Here is a 17305-nt window from a genome sequence, read left to right as displayed (position 1 = left end):
GTAAATGATTAACAAATACCATTTTTAAAAAAATGGAAAATCGCTAATAGATGCACATTCTTTCCTGGAAATAGTAAATTGCATAAAGAAAATGTAAAGGAAGACTACGATACATAATTCAGATAATGCAGACTAAAATGAGAGGTCCACATTTAACAACAAAATGTAGCATCTCATTAAATAAAATCATCATTCGTCAAGGATCCTTTCAGGGGCCACTTGTATATAATACTGCAGAACAATTAAACCTATCTCATTGTAAGGAATAAACTAATTGAGAAGGGGTTGTTCACATTAAGTTATTAACAGCTTATTGTCTAAAAGAAAACAAATTCTTGAATTATGCAAGAATTTGGCTCAAGTCTTAGCACTGACACAATGAACCATGCCCAAACCAAAAAATATTTTAGAGTTCTCATAACAAAAACCTATAACAATGGAACTGAAGTCATACTGTGAGCTCATGTAGAGAAATAGCAATGGGAAGCGTTTGGGGCCTAATTATCTAGTCACAATTGCAGCATATCTTTTCACCAGAAGACTCTTTGAGCCGTTTGATTTATTAGATCCATACCAGTCACCAGTTGTCGAATAAATATCATTTAGAATTCTTTCAGTTGTGCAACATTTCAAATTCTAAAAAAGCAGGCGGGTGGAAATAAGTTCTTCCGAATTGAGCTCCTTCATCTTTACAAGTAGGAGAAGCTCAAGGAAGGGATAATGATGATTGTGATAATAATGATGGATTCGCCTTTTGAGAATGGATGAGCCTCGGTCCAGTCCCAAAGACTTTGGGGCCAAGTTCCTGTGTGAATGCTTTTATTATAGCTCTAGGGGTTTTGCCCAGCATCACTTGCACTCCTTTGACTCTGGCCAAGCATGTTCCCTTTGGAACAGAGGGTGGAACTAAGAAGGTGGCTCATTGTTAAACGTATGGAAGGATCCTACATTCCAAACCCTTTTACAGCCGAAATGTCTGCGGTATGGTGCTGATTTTAGCAGCTGCTGGTCTTTTCTGCCCACATTAGCCAGCTATTTTCAAGATGCTTGCTGAGTCTGACCATCACTCATAGTGTAACTCTGGCAGGCATTCCCCTACTTCCGAATGTTTCAAAATAGTCTAATAAATAGGGAGGGCTTTTGCAAGGAAGTGGGTTTTCAGGAAAGCTTTGAAGACGTAGAGTGCTGTGTTCTGGGTTGCCTTTGAAGAAGACAGGAATTCCAGGTAGAGAGTAGAAGAAGGGAATTCCAGGTAGAGAGTAGTGCATGAGCAAAGGGAAAGTCAAGAGCAAAGCACATATAGAAAATGACCTTTACAGGAGATGAAGGGTGGGTGTTCAGAGTAGCAGACACATAAAAAAAAAAAGCTGGTGGGAAGCCTTGAAGCCACTGGTAAGGACTTTCACCAGGTTGAGGTGGGAATGTATAGTAATTGGGGTTTTTTTTGAAGCGTGGAGAGGCATGTACCACATGTACCACATGATGTACCACATACCATAGAAAGATGATATGAGCAGCAGTGGGTAGTATAGGCTGAAGAAGGAGTCAGTTGGAGGCTGAGAGACTTAGAGAAGAGGCTGATATGATATTCTCGCTGTGAGATGCTGCGAGCTTGAACCGGATTGGTTCCAAGCACTTGGGTGAGTGAAACACAATGGAGTCGGAAGACACGTCCCCTGCCCAACAAAGGGCTTGCGGTCTAGAATCTACAGTTTGTAGTCCATAGTCTTTCTTTGGATCAAGGTAGCACCGAGCAACCTGCTTGCCTAAAACTTTAGAGTTGCAATAGTTTGAGAGGCCCCTTGTTTTCCAAACAGGGATTCTTTTAGGGTAACAGAGTGGCTTAAGGGAAAGAGCACGGGCTTAGGAGTCAGAGCTCGTGGGTTCTAATCCCGGCTTTGCCACTTGTCAGCTGTGTGACTTTGGGCAAGTCACTTCACTTCTCTGTGCCTCAGTTACCTCATCTGCAAAATGGGGATTAAGACTGTGAGCCCCACGTGGGACAACCTGATTACCTTGTATCTATCCCAGTGCTTAGAATAGTGCTTGGCACTTAGAAAGCGCTTAGCAAATACCATCATTATCATTATTATTCTCCATTAAATTAAGTTCCTCCGGGGCAGGGATTGCATATCTTCTTCTGTATGTTCCCCCAAGTACCTAGTACACAGTGCTTGGCACAGAGTAGGCATTCAATAAATTTTGCTTATGGTGATGATGATGATGATGATAATATCATGCTTGCTCCTTTTATTCATCAACCACTGCCCCCGAGCTCCACAGCACTTATGTACATATCCACAATTTATTTATATTAATGTCTGCCTCCCCATCTAGACTATAAGCTCTTCGTGGGCAGGGGATGTGTCTGTTATATTATTGTTTGTTCTCTCCTGGGGGCTTAGTACAATTCTCTGCATACAGTAAACATTCAATGAATAGGATCAATTGATGGATGCTATATTATATGTTTGATATGTGGAATATCATCTAGTTTTCTGAAAGACTTCCAATGCCACGTTTTTGAAATGCAATCAAGTAAGACTGATTTAACAAAGCTGAATGAATACACAGAGCATCACTTGTCTCCTGTCAGCAGAAGCTTCAGCAGGATGGGAGACTGATCCCCTGATTCTCTTCCTCATCCTATCACATGACTTGCTGGAAAACCAATCCATGCACTTGGGGGTTTGTGTGTTTCTGTTTCTATCTCCCTGAATCTACTGGTCTCTTTCTCTCTATACCTTTCTCTGCCTGTCTCTGTTCGGTCTCCCTTTCCTGACCTTTTCTTCTCCTTCATCTTGACCCATTGGCCCACCTCAGTAGAGGCCCTGACTCTTTGTCCTTTTTGGGCCACTGAAAATATGATCCCTTTAATTTAGAATTTAGGGAGGGAGCTTATTATCTCTGAAACATCTGGGTCCCCTTGCTCTGGGGCAAGCCCACGTCTCCCTCATACCCCGGTTGCTGCTGCTCCAGCAGGGGTAATGCTAGGACTTTGGTGATCCCAGCACACCAGAATTTTGCAGCTGCTCTCATATTCTGCTCCTAAAATAGCCCGCTCCTCAGATCGAGCCTCACAGACTTTGGTTCCAGGGTCCAACCCCATCCCAATTTAAGTCTAGGGATGGGTGGCTTGAAGAACAGAACTATTACTGTGGAAAGTTATTCTCTTTAAATGCTCTTTAGAGAAGTAGCATGGCCTAGTGGATAGAGCATGGGCCTGGGAGTCCGAAGGACCTGGTTTCTAATCCTGGCTCTGCCAACTGTCTGCTGTGTAACCTTAGGCAAGTCATTTCACTTTCTCTGTGTCTCAGTTACCTCATCCGTAAAATGGGGATTAAGATTGTGAGCCCTGTGTGGGAGAGGGACAGTGTCCAACTTCATTATCTTATATCTACCCAAGGGCTTAGTACAATGCCTGGCACATAGTAAGCACTTAACAAATACTGTTAAAAATTATCATCATTCTTCTCCTTCTCAATGCCCATATGGGGGGGTGGGGGGGGATGTATCATTGCCTGGAGCTGCCAGGGATGGGAGGTAGGCTGTGCTACCTCACAAAAGGACTGGGACCTAGAAAAATTATCCCTCTGATTTGGTTGGCTCTGGCTGTCACTATGATTGGATTTCTCACTGGGTATTCCTGAAGAAATTTATTAAACCCTCCCACTACCTTCTGATCGTTCTGCTTACAATATTTTTATTAAAGGGGAATCTATGGAAATTTAGCTATTGCATATGATTGGATTCTTTTGGTTGAGTGGAATCGGTGTGGGTTGGGCCACTGGAAATTTTGTTGCAGGTGAAAATGTTCACACTCCGTGGGTAATCCATGTAATTTTCTTTCATCTAAAATGATCTGAAGGTATAGTTTTGATCATTCTTTTTTCTGACCCTACTTACTAGTTCTAATTACTTCGGTGCCTAAGGTAAATCTGGTGGTAGGCTAACAGAATTTGAGATGTTAAGAATCCGAAATGCATTGTCAAATGGCATTGTCGGCCTATCAGTGCCGATTATTGAAGGCTTCCTGTGTGCAGAACACTTGTCCCCTAGATTGGTAGTGGGTGTGGGAGTCACCTAAAGGAATATATTCTGGAGTAAAGTTAAACTTGTTAATCAGTGAACTTAACACTTCTAATTTATAATTAAAAGGTAGAAAAGAATAAAGTTTTGAGAAGACAGAGGTATTAACAAAAAAAGGCAATCACAAAAACCTGTGATTTTTTAAATTAAAGAGATTCTTGCAATAGAATAAGGCATGTTGTTTGCATGTGTTTTTTTCAAATCAACCAATGGTATTTATTGAGCACTTACTGATGCAGAGCACTGTACTCAGCTCTTGGGAGAGTTCAATACAACCAAGTTGGTAGACTCGATTCCTTCCCGCGACGGCCGGCCGCGCGGTGGGGAAAAGGTGCCTTTACAGCCTACAGGGGAAGACAGACATTAAAATAAATTACAGATCGGGAAATTAGTAGAGTAGAAGGATATGTACGTAACTGCAGTGGGGTTGTGGGTAGAATAATGAGTCACTTGAATTACATACAGTATTGATAATTATATACAGTATTGATAATTATATTTTGTACACATGTTTAAGAATAGTAAAAGAAGTGTTAATTAAACTTACATGTTAAACTGTAAGCTCTTCCTCAAGACAGGAAGCTGGTTGTGGGCAGGCACTATGTCTACCAACTCTATTGTATTGTACTTTCCTAAGGGCTTACTACAGTACATAGCACTGAATTGGTGCTCAATAAATACCACTGATTAATTGTCAATAAAGTGACAGATGCTCCTGGAGCGTCTCAGGGCTAAGGTCTATATAGAGTGCCTAACCTTCCTTCAGGGTTGGTGAATGTGAAAGTTGGGAGAACCGGGAAAGTTTAGTGCCTTCAGGAATTCCTGGGATTGATGGTCCTAGATTTAGGCATATAGGAGGTGTGTCAAATCTCTGCATACACATCCTGCTCTCCAAACCCCAAAGTCTGATGCTTTCAGAGTAGTGGATAACCTGTGTGTTTGGAGGTCTAAGCACAGTTCTTTTGGGGAAGTGGAGTTCTCCAAAGAATTACAGATAGGCCCCTGAACACAAAGATCAGGCCCCCTCAATTCTAAAGGCCAGGAGCAACTGCTCTGGTTGCTTAATGATAGCTCTGTTCCTGGCAGACATGTCTTTGTCTAAGCAAATTCAAATTTACATATGAGACTTCAGAATTGTAATTTGCCTACACATCAAGGAGTTAAATGGTTTTAACCTTAAAAAAAACCTTTTCATTTTCATTTTCCTTTCAGTTTTTTGGATCCTTTTTATCTGGGGAATTTCGACACTTATTGTACTTGCTTTCTGTAAATGCATGAAACATACAAATTAGTTTTCATTTTTTCACTACCTGGTTACTTTGGAATGTGTTTGTCACACCTAAAAAAGGTATACTTCAAAATGGGAATAATCAGGCTAGGGCCTCTAGTTCAGCAAATTTCAACTTTATATTGATTGTGTCTGATACCTGAAGTAAAAGGAAACTTGAAGATAGACATCTGTGTGGTCGAGGTTCAAATTAAATGCCAGTTGCTCAAAAAAGCAACTCCACTTAGGTAAGCCAAATAATACAGCTAGACCTCCTTCAGCATTCTCATTTGGATGTTAGGATAGACAGCCAATACCTGTAAGTAATTGCATCAGGCTACATTTGGGCATTCTGAATGCGGATATGTGTAAGTATGTAAATACTGTATTCTCTAGACAAGTATGCAGCTGTTCCATTTGGCAGCTCTCTAACCATGATATCTGTGCATGGAGAGTACTTAGGTCAACTGGGAAAGCATTCCATCAGCTAGAGCGCATAGTTAAGTGCACCAAGGAGTAAAATATACGAATTTATTTTCCTCTGGCTATAGTCTAGGCATTTCAATTACAGTGTTGGAAGTGCCTTGAGTTTTTGAGCTGGGCTTTTGGTAAACACGCTTCCTAGACATGCAGTTAGCATGCATTTTTAAAAATTCCACAATGATTCCTAAGCCTCCGTATTTTAGAAAAGTTAGAGACTTCTAGGGCTTTGAAAGAACTATTGAGTACAGAATCAGCCCAGTGGATGAGAAAAAGAAGGAAGCGACCTGATTCCTCTGAATGAGATACAATTAATTCATTTGCATCTTACATCCTCATCTACACTGACTCACATACAACTTTGGTAATCTGCTCAAGCGTCTTTCCTATATCTTTTTCAGTGTGTATGTGTGCGCATGCGCGCGTGTGTGTGTGTGTATGTGGTATGTGTTAAGTGCCAGGCACTGTACTAAACACTGGGGTAGAAACAAGATGATGGGTTAGGACACAATCTACATCCAACCTAAGACTCACAGGCTTAATCCCCATTTTAAAGATGAGATAATTGAGGCACAGATAAGTTAAGCGACTTGCAAAAGGTCACAGAGCAGACAAGTGGCAGAGCCGGGATTAGAACCCAGGTCCTCTGACTCCCGGTCCTGTGCTCTTTCCACTAGGCCCCGCTGTTCTCAAATCTGGAAAATCTGGCACAAATTCTAGGCAAAGCTTCTTCCCAGATCCATTCATATTGACTGCCTAGTTTCAGACCTGATCGGGAGGAAGCAGGGTGACCTGAAGCACCGCTGGAATGTTAGAGCAGCCAGGCTTCTCTACCGAGTAAGATATCCAGTGATATAGGTTGTATCCTTGGGCTGATCATATCAAGGGGTGCTTGGAACCCAAGGTAAGATATCGAACAATGCCGGGTGGGTCCGCAGCGTTGAATGTACCGTGAGGTGGCTGTAACCTGGGTCTACCTGGAGAGTCTTTCACAGAGTGTTCCAAGGAGGTATTAGCTGATTAATCCTCCCAATAACCCAGAGCTAGAAAGGGGTAGAACTTGTTATATTGGGAACTAAAGCTAAGGATTGATGTAACTAACCTCTAATCCATTTATTGTTACAGGCTACTAGCCTAGTACTCCAGCGCTTAGTAAAGTGTCTGGCATGTAATAAGACCTTAACAAATACAATAAAAAAAAAAGATACGGTCCCCAAGTCCTCCCAATTCAGTTTGCTATACAGTTAACACTCACATCACAATTGCTCCGAGATGGGTTCTCCACTCCTATATCCTCGGGAGGGCTTAGCAGAGTCTCTGCCTGAAAGGGAAAGGAGAAGTCACTCAAGCGGCAACAGTTTGCGCCCCAAGTCACCCAACTGCTCTAATCTTGTTGGATATGTGCCCTGTGACCCCTCCCTCCTGGCTGTGGGAAGGTGGAGGGAGCTCCTGGGAATGGGACAAGGAGGCAGAGGGGCACTGTGGGTGGAGAAGGGGCTGGGGGAACTGGGAAATGGGCAGACTAAAACCTGGACCCCCCCAGCCACCGGGGCTTGTAATGGTGTCTCTCTTGAAAGACTTCACCTCAGTCCATGTTTCATGGCCTCGGGAAGCTAGAGTTCCTAGGGGAAGAGGGTCAAAGAGCTGCTAAGGTGGGGTTTGGGGAGCTCACCGAGGACCTCGTCTACGGATCTCTCCAAACTCCTTTTGAGCCTGCCGAACAGCTTTCAGTGGGAACACATTGGATGCTTTCCACCACCCAAAGAAGAGTTTTTCTGCCCATTGGTTTTGAATGGGCCACTTCAAGTTTGAATCGGTGCCCCCTCAGGGAGTTCCCTACAGGGAACTCCTTTCCAGTCTCTTCTCCCTCAGCTTGTACCCTTCTTTCCTCTCAAGATAACCTACTCACTGTGCCTTGATCATGTCACTCCCACCGTCAACCTCTTGTTCACCCTTTTCTCTCCTTGTCTGGAGCTTCTTTCTCCCTTTCACATTGCTCTCATCATCTTCAAAGCCCTCCTGAAAGCACATAGCATGCCTTCCCAATTAATTCCTAATCTCTGTTTATAATCACCCCAATATGCCATTCAGCACTTCTACACCACCTAATCCCTTGGGTACTCACCTCCCCCTACTGTGGAGTAAGTATGTGCTTTCACCTATCTGTAATTTATTTAAGTAGCGGTCACCCCTGGTAGACCGTAAGCTCCTTGAGGCCAGGGATCGGGTCTGCTAATTCTATTTCACTCTCCCCAGTGCTCAGTTAGAGGGCTCTACACCCAGCAAGTGTCCAGTACTTTTGATTGATGGGGCACAAAGTAGAGTTATATTTCCAATTGAGATTATGATCGTTCAATCAATAATATTTTTTGAGCACTTCCCCGCAGAACACTCTATGGAGTGCTCGGTAGAATTGGTAGCCATAACCCTGCCCACAAGGAGTTTATATTCTTCAGGATGGCAGATGGAAGATATCCGTAGCCTTTCCAGTCTGTTCTTTCTATCCTCACTCAACTGGAGCCTGAACATTTTCAATAGGAAAACTCAGAATCATTTACTCAAAATGAGATTCCAAAAAGACCTTCAGGAGATCAGCCAGATATCAATTTTAGAAGGATACATTGTTCGCTGAATGCAATTTTCAGCAGCTACCACAGGATGGTTATGTACTAAGTGTCTTTGATGACCCAGGCCAGAGTGTACCAACCGCAACCTGGAACATTTCCAAATCCTTTACTTTTACAGTGACAATGTATAGTGTATTATCCGCAGAAAAAGGCATAGATTTATTTGCCAAGGTTTTACTTTGTCAGTGTAAAAGCATTGTAAATGGCATACTGTCTGTTCATACTCGAGTGAGTTTTAGATTAAATTTTTGCACCTGTCTACAGTTTTGTAACTATGATGTGCCTGTTTATGAAATTGCATTTTAGTTTTTGAGGTTTTTTTTGCTTGTGGCAGCTACTGTCCGATTTGTTTTACCATTAATGAGAAAGAACCTTTTTGAAATTCCTTTGAATGATATCTTATTGCCCTTCCTTACATCGGCCAAACGAATGATCTATTCTTGAACTTCTTTCAATATAAATCGAGGGAAAAGTGAAATTAAAAGGTAACTACTATAGTGAAAGAGAAATTGATAAGCATAACTCTTACTCTTCAACCCCTGAGCTTATTATAGTGGGCTTTATTTGTCTGAGGCCCAGAGAAACTTTTTTTGTGACTCGAATTAATTTCTGTTACTCATGGGGTTGTCTTCAAAATGTAAAAATGGACCTCGCGAATCAGGCAAATAACTGACAAGAATGGAAAGTGGAACTAGGAGAGATCGCATTGATAATTTAACACTCCAAACTTTCTGCAAGCTGACAAAACCCAGAAGGAAATCTTCACCCAAACTTGCCATTCGAATTAAAATCACGTTAATGAACTCAAAAACACTGACGGGTGCGGGAGTTTGAATGCCTGTTAAAAATAGCAGAGCGTTTTAAAACATCCAACGTCACAGGAAACTACTGGCTGTCTTTGAGGCTAATTGGGGATAGAAAGACACATCGAGTTTCACCAGCCTTGATTGAAGAGTTGTGCGAAACACAAGGTAACGCCGCAGCTCAAGGACTACACCTTGCTCCAGGTGACTTCTTTCTCGTTAAGTGTATGGCTGGTGATCAACCCCCTTTACCAATCGCTTACTTCTGTGATTGATAATCCCGAGCGGGTACGAAAAAAGGGCAGATCCTTTAAGGCGGGGGCTTCTCTTTCTTACAGAGACGGGCTTTTCCTTAACTCTAATTCCTTTGAGTAGCAAGGCGCTCTGATCGCTGCTGACGGAAAACGCTCCCGCATTGGGGAAAGTAATGAAAACCCTTAGTTTCCGTGGCCTTTTTGCCCCTTCCCTCATCTCTTTGGGACCCACGACGAACGCTGTTTTGGATCCCATCACCCCCCTTTTGAGCCTTGCTTTGGTCCCAAGGCTTTTTAGACCGCCACCCTGATGATTATCCTCTCTCCCCCCTCCCCGGGCCCTTTCCCCCCTCGGATCTTTTTGGGCTGATCATCTCAAACATGGAGGATGCCTCCGATCCTTCACCAGGGGCTGCTCCATTAATTAATAATACGGCTCTCCCTGTCTCTCGCTGCCTCTTCCTGGATCAGTGACAGGCTGTAAAAGTCAGAGAGCGGCCAATAAAGAGGTAGAAGGGAGAAGTGAAAAGGCTCCTCCCCGCAGCTCTTCCTCCTTCGGAGCCGAAAGTAGATCAAAAACTTCCCAGGGAGAGGGGGGAGCCAGGATTCCCAGGCCAAGTGGGGGCAACAGAAGGAGGAACCAGAGCAAGAGAGATTTTTGGGTGGGGGGGGAAACACACGCTGATTCTCCCCCTTTTTTCTAGTTAAGTGGGAGTTGGGGTGACCGCAGGTGAGAAAGGACAGAGACAGGGAAAGGGGGGACTGTGTGGGGGAGCCTGGTGGGGGGGTTTTGAGGAGGGGAGGTCCTCCTGCCCACCGAAGGTGTCCGCGGGCCGAGCACGTTGAGCACATTGTGTGAGGCTTGGCGGGGAGGGGAGGCCCCGCGGGGGAGGAGCAGGAGGAGGGGGGAGGCCCAGCGTCAGGGCCCCATTGTGAGGGAGGGAGGGAGAGAGAGAAGCCGCCACTCCTCCCTCACTCCCTCTCACTGCCTCGCTCCTCGGCGGCGGCGGCGGCGGCGGCGGCGGCGTGTCACTCACACAAAAGGCCGCCGACGCCAGGAGGAGGAGGGAGTGCGGCCCGTCGCCGGCTTCCCTCCCTCCCTCCCTCCCCACCTCCCTTATCCTTTTCCCTCCAATTTTCCTCAGGGGAGAAGCCGGGCCCAGGGCGACGGGAGGGCCGGGGCCCAGGCCGCGATGCCGCTGCTGCACCGAAAGCCGTTTGTGAGGCAGAAGCCGCCGGGCGACCTGCGGCCCGACGAGGAAGTTTTCTACTGTAAAGTCACCAACGAGATCTTCCGCCACTACGAGTAAGAGCCGGGAGGGACAAAACCCGGGGTCGCCCTTCTCCCTCCCTTGCCCTCTCCGGCGTCGTGGGTGGGTGGGTGGGTGGGTGGGTGTGTGTGTCCCCCTTTGTCTCCCTCGCCCCTCTTTTTTTATTTTTGACGCTGGGCCCTGCCCAACGGCCTCGTCGGAGCGGCCTCCTGACGGGGGAGGGGGCAACGACGACCACCCCCTGGATGTGGGGAGGCTCTTTTTTGGGGGGGGGGAAATGTCCCCGGCCGCCGGGCTGTCCTGGGCAGTTCCGGGATCCCCCCCCCCCCGCCTTCCCCGCCTCAGAGGCCGCCCATGGCGGAGGGGATCCCCGCAGCGGGGAGGGAGGGAGGGACGGACGGAGGAGGAGGAGAAAGAGGAGGAGGAGGACGAGGCCGGGCACCGCGCGAGCTGTGAGGGGAAGGGACCGGCGGGAACCGGGCTGAGGGGAAGGGAATCGATCCCCAGGGAAGGCACCCCGACACGGGACCCCCTAAGGCCCGGCCCTCGCACTCCTGGGTCCGGAGCTTCTCCACGAGGGATGTGGGGGAGAGCTCACCTCCTCCAAGAGGCCTTCCCAGACTGAGGTCATCTCCTCCAAGAGACCTTCCCAGACTGAGCCCCCCCGGAGAGCTCACTTCCTCCAAGAGGCCTTCTCAGACTGAGCCCCCCCGGAGAGCTCACCTCCTCCAAGAGGCCTTCCCAGACTGAGGTCACCTCCTCCAAGAGACCGTCCCAGACTGAGCCCCCCGGAGAGCTCACCTCCTCCAAAAGGCCTTCCCAGACTGAGTCCCCCCGGGAGGCCACCTCCTCCAAGAGGCCTTTCCAGGCTGAGGTCACCTCCTCCAAGAGGTCTTCCCACACCGAAGCCCCCCCAGAGAGGTCACCTCCTCCAAGAGGCCTTCCAAACTGAGCCCAACCCCCGGAGAGCTCACCTCCTCCAAGAGGCTTTCCCACATCGAGGCCCCCTGGAAAGGTCACCTCCTCCAAGAGGCCTTCCCAGATTGAACCCCCCCCTTTCATCCATTCATTCATTCAGTCGTATTTATTGAGCGCTTACTATGCGCAGAGCACTTGCCTAAGCCCTTGGGATGGACAGTTCGCCCACAGAGAGAGACCATCCCGGCTCAACAACGGGCTCATTCTAGAAGGGGGGAGACAGCAGAGCAAAACAGAACGAAACAAAAACGAGACAACACTATCACGATCAATCAAGGGGATGTACACGCTTTTCCCTCAGCACTGTGCTCACTTTATATCATTTGTAACCCTATTAATTTTCTTAATGAGGTGTACCTCCCCTTGATTCTGTTTCTCTTGATGATGTCTTGTTTCTGTTTTCCCGTGCCCTCTCCCCCGTTTCGACTGCCAGGCCGTCATCGGGCAGGGTTGGTCTCCAACTGTGCCCGAACGGGCCACTCCAAGGGCTCAGTCCAGTGCTCGGCACAGAGTAAGCGCCCCATAAATACGATTGAATGAACGAAAAGACGAAGAACGGACCGGCTGTTCCCGCCGGGACCGGCCTCATGTCGGCGGCGGCTAGGCCTCCGAGCTCTCCTCCTCTCCTTCCCCACCCCCCAGGCCCAGGACAACGGGGCGGGGGCGGCGATGGGGCGGATAAAGCCCCTTATCGCAGCCCCTTATTATTTTCACTTTCGCCCCGGAGGTGGTGGGGAACTCTGGCGGCCGCTTCTTCCTCCTCCTCGCCCCATCCCGGTGCCCGGGGAGCGGGCTGACATGTGCCATCCCTATTGTTCATTCATTCAATCGCGTTGATTGAGCGCTTCCTCTGTGCTGAGCACTGGACTAAGCGCTTGGAAGGTACGGTTCGGCCACAGAGAGAGACGACCCCTGCCCAACAACGGGCTCACAGTCTAAAAAGCCGGGCCCGGTTCAGCCACCGTTTCCAACCCTCCCAAAAACCAGGTTCTCTTGGAAAAATTCCCCCCCCCCCTTTTTTTCCCCCTCCGATTCCGGGAGTCGGGAGTCAAACCCTACCCGGCCACCTCTTCTAACCCCCCTAGTTTCTCCTGGAATAATCCCCCCCTTTTTTCCCCTCTCCGACTGCGGGAATCGGAGTCAAACGCTTCCCGGCTACCTCTTCCAACCCCCTAGTTTCTCCTGGAAAAATCCCCCCTTTTTCCCCTTTGAGGGTCCCCTTCCCGGCCCCCTTTTTTCCAGAGCTGAGCTCTTCAGATCGCTCGCTCATCCGAATCGATCGCATCCCCACCCTCCAATAATAATATGATGGCATCTGTTAAGCGTTTACTATGTGCCAAGCACTGTTCTAAGCCGCCGGGGAGGATACAGGGTGAGCAGGCTATCCCACGTGGAGCTCACAGCCTTAATCCCCACGTAACAGATGAGGTCACTGAGGCCCCGTGAAGTGACTTGCTCAAAGTCACACAGCTGACAAGCGGCGGATCCGGATTTGAATCCATGACCTCCAACTCCCAAGCCCGGACTCTTTCCACCGAGCCATGCTGCTCTCCCAAAAAAGGGGGGAGGTGTTTATTCCGGGATTTGAACCCATGACCTCTGACTTCCAAGCCCATGCTCTTTCCATTGAGCCATGATGCTCTCTCCAAAAAGGGGGGGGGGTGTTTAATCCGGGATTTGAACCCATGACCTCCGACTCCCAAGCCCGTGCTTTATCCACTGAGCCACGCTCCTCCAAAAGGGGTGGGGGAGGGGTTTAATCCAGCCCATCCCCGCCGTGCCTGAAATCCCTCTGTGGCCTAAAATCCGATTTTCATTATCTGGGTGGAAGGGTCTTGATTCCGGTAGGGTGGCGGTCCGGCCGTGTTCGTAGGAGGAGTTAGGGAGTCTAACACCTGCCCCTCCGGGGAATGCGTTGGGATTAGGCCATTGCTGTGAGCGTCTATGGTGGCGAACCCCCCCCAGTTTGCCCCCAGCCCACCCCAATCAAGTTAAAATTAGCATCTTGGGGGAGTAAAAAATAAAATAAAATGAAATGGAATCAGTACCATGAAATAAGAGTGCACACCTAGCCCTGCTCCTGTACGACCTGTTTTTGTTACTCAAATAGATTTCACCTAGTAACACCTTAAATGCAACTGGATTAAGTAACTTGAAAGGGTGATGTTTATTGAGTGATTCTAGACTGCGTCATTGATTGTATTGTGACTGGGGTACAGGAGGAAACTACTCTTCTATTTCCTTTTTTACTGTTACAAAGGAAATTAATGTAGATACGAAAAAACAATCATTAAAGGGTGTGATTAACATCTCTTCATTGCTCATTCTGATCTTCTTGAATCTAAACTTTAGAAGACAAGTGGATTGCTCCAGTTCCTGGGGAAAACTTTTAGTGTCCATTTTAACATGAAGATATGAAAGTTTCTTCCCCACTTTTTGGGGGAGGTAAGAGGCAAGGTGATGATAAAAAGAATAATATGGGGAAGAGGCACAGGAGACAAAGGAAGGATGGGTTTCGGTCGTGACGCTTACCGTATCCGCAGGAAATTTTCTGTAACCACCTACTCTTTTAAACCACTGTAAGTAATTCAGTAATAGTACTGATTTGGGTATTTAAGTGTTTACTGTGGGCCAAGCACTGTACTAAGCACTGGGGATAGATACATCAGAAGCAGATGGGATACAGTCCCTCACCCACATGGGCCTCATGGTCCTAGGGAGAGGAAATATAATATTGTAACTTCTAAATTAGTTTTCTCTTTTTTTTTCCTTTCTTTTCCCAGGGGTGGGGAGATCGCAGAGGGAGTATAAGATTGAAGGTTATTATTCTGTATCTAGAGTAGCAGACAGACTTTTCTTAAATTCAGCCAGCAACGTTTATTGAAACCATAGTGCAATTCCAGAGTAAAGATTGTTGTGAGTACTACTGAGAACTATGATTATTGTCCTGTTTGAATGCAGTAAGAAAACAGGCGTCTTGAAGCACTGAATAATCTTTGAATGTTCCTTATCTTGTTTTAACCCAAGGAAAGTTCTTTATGAATGCCTGTGGGAAAAGTGCTTTGGAGATCTCTGAGGTTTATGCCATGCTGGATTCGGCCAAAAAGTCCACGTCATCTTGGCGTTTGCACAAGGCTGTAGTAACTCACCAGTTTAAGCTTCTGTATTTTCACTTGCATGCTTAGTGGCGTGTGTCTTTTATACTGAATTTGGTGCATAATGAGTCATTTTTACCTGTTAGTAACAGGATTTGAAACTCTTTGAAGACTGGCCAAAAATTTGTCACTTTCATCTTATCATATAACAGAGAGAAAAGAAAGTATTAACATGACATTCCTTTTCAATATTCTCCTTTATTTCCCTGGCTGAGGGCCAGCATATTCCCAAAGACTGTGCTTTTTTAAATGCAATTTTTGAACTGCACTCTTCCATTCCCTGCCCCTTCCCTCTTAGGGCTCAGGCCTCCTTCATGACAATTCCCTGATTTTCCCCCAAACTCACTTTGGTGTGACACTTTTGCGTGTTGTATATTTGTGGAGTCCCTGGAGAACTACAATTTGGCACTAGGAGGGTGGGATTGGTAGCGGCAAGTGGGCTGATAGTTTGGCGTTTGAGAGGGGCCATAGAGCAAACAGAAAACCTCACCAGTGTACAAGGTCTTTTCTGCCTTTTCAAGCCCAAAAGCGGCATGTGCTTCTCCCCGACTCCTTCTCCCCCCCCCCCCACTTATATACAGCATGTTAAAATGTTAAAATTTCTTAGTTTTTTGACACCGGGCAAGACTTAACGGTTTTAAAATCAGTATTTAAAAATGACTCTCGTATTGGTCATCTCTCACTTCCAGGAGACCTGGGGAGCTTAATGATTGACCGTTTATGGATGAAAGATACTATACAAATAGAGGTAGATAACTAGAGCTTTAACTCTAAAAAAAAAAATCTATTTTTTAATATGAACTTCCCAAAGTTAGAGATCTTTGGTACTGACAAGGCAGGACTCAGGATAGGGCAGCAAAATCAAAGAAGTGAGTGGTCTGCTGAAGTAGACTTCTGCCTCCCACTTCTCCTCCATACCTGAAGCCACTTTTGAAGGGCTCCAGGGAGTTAACTTGTCATAAGTTCAAGTGCCAAAACAGTGCCATACTTTAAATAATGGGTGTCTCAATAGTGTTTGAGTGCCTACTGTGAGAAGAAAACTGAACTAAGTGCTTGGAGGGTGGAGGGAGGGAGGGACAAAAGCACTTTTTCCCACCCTCCAGATGGTAGATTTGTTATAATGGTGTGAAACATTGCCGTATTGAAGGTAGGGTAGCTGTCGCCTGAAATGTAGCAACCACTCTTTATTAGTTATTTTGGAGAACCACCTAGTGGTAGATCAATAGAAACTTTGAAATCAGTTACCCCCAGTGTTTCCAATTACCCCAGTTCTACCCTTTTGAGGGAGGTGAGACACCTAAAATAAGGAGCAAAGACAAACACTCCCTGAGAGGTCCACTCAGGCCGGGTAGATTTTATTTGAAGGATTTCCCCAGTGGCAATATGTGTTTTTGACTCAATTAGTAATGGGGGCAAAAAGGACAGTGGGGAAAGTGTTATACAGATATAAATAGTGTTGGGGAACCCAAGTCATGCCCCAGTATGTGCCGGGAACCAGAAAGAGGAGTGTCAGTCAGGTTAGCCCAACTGACTGCCTGAAATGGCAGCAGATATGGTTCTTACTCTACTTCCCCTCCTCTCCTCTTCTCTCCTCCCCACCTTCCTGCCCTAATGCTATTAAGAAATCTCTTGGTAGTTCCCAGGCTCTTGTTGGGCTGGTGGTGGGTTGAGCGGGTGTGTAGCACAGAACCTCAGCATTATTAAACATCACCTTCAGTTAGGCAGACATCTTGGCCAAAAAGCCTTGTTTGTAGTAGCTCCGGGCTTTCAGTTGGGCAAAAAAAGGTCAAAAGAACTTCTATAAAACTTCCCTAATTTGAATTGAAGGAGAGAAGGGGAAGTCCAGAGTGAATTAGTAAGACGTGCTGCACAATACCTTCTAAAAAATGCAGTTTATTCATAATGTCATGTTGTTTCCCAATGTCCTGCATTCTTGGTGTGTGTGTGTGCGTGCGTCTCTCTGATTCATTTAACTCCACAACCCTAGAGACAGATTTGCAGAGGCCTGTCATCTTTGCTTCTGAATGTTCTCCAACTTACTAGTGAACTAATATTTTGTTAACCTTAAGGGAGATCAGAAACTTTTTACTAGATCAAAATCTGTCTTTAGCAATGGTAGAAAGGACAAAGAGGAAGCGAGGGCGAAGAACCATTTTCATATTATTAGCAAATCCTCCTTTTTGTAGGTTTACAAACTAAACTGCCTTTGTTGGTGTCATTAACAAATGGTGATTTGGGATTTTTGGCTTTTCAGATTGTATTGGCTTTGTCCCATGAGTCATAAACAAAATGCACATGATAATGTTGAGTTGCTCTGAGGGAGCGATAGGTAAACCTTGGTCACAGAAGTTCAGGACGGAGTTCAGGTCCTGGGCAGCCAA

The 17305-nt window shown here is 46.3% G+C and overlaps 1 protein-coding gene across 4 annotated transcripts in view; it reads left to right on the top strand.

Annotated features, from left to right (window-relative positions):
- The first annotated feature begins 10644 nt into the window (after nucleotides 1-10644).
- Nucleotides 10645-17305, top strand: part of BAZ1A (bromodomain adjacent to zinc finger domain 1A) — a 73193-nt gene continuing 66532 nt past the window's right edge. For 3 of the 4 annotated variants that reach the window (XM_039914048.1, XM_001511632.4, XM_039914047.1), the window contains exon 1: nucleotides 10645-10826. In XM_039914048.1, the coding sequence (XP_039769982.1) occupies nucleotides 10714-10826 (113 nt within the window). In that variant the 5' untranslated portion in view covers nucleotides 10645-10713. The remainder of the gene's footprint in view (nucleotides 10827-17305) is intronic. The other variant, XM_001511658.4, reaches the window with a different exon arrangement.

Source organism: Ornithorhynchus anatinus, chromosome 14 (genome assembly GCF_004115215.2).
Source record: "Ornithorhynchus anatinus isolate Pmale09 chromosome 14, mOrnAna1.pri.v4, whole genome shotgun sequence".
NCBI classification, from domain to species: Eukaryota; Metazoa; Chordata; class Mammalia; order Monotremata; family Ornithorhynchidae; genus Ornithorhynchus; species Ornithorhynchus anatinus.
The sequence above is the reverse complement of the archived record's forward strand: the minus strand, read 5'-3'. Positions and strand labels throughout refer to the sequence as shown.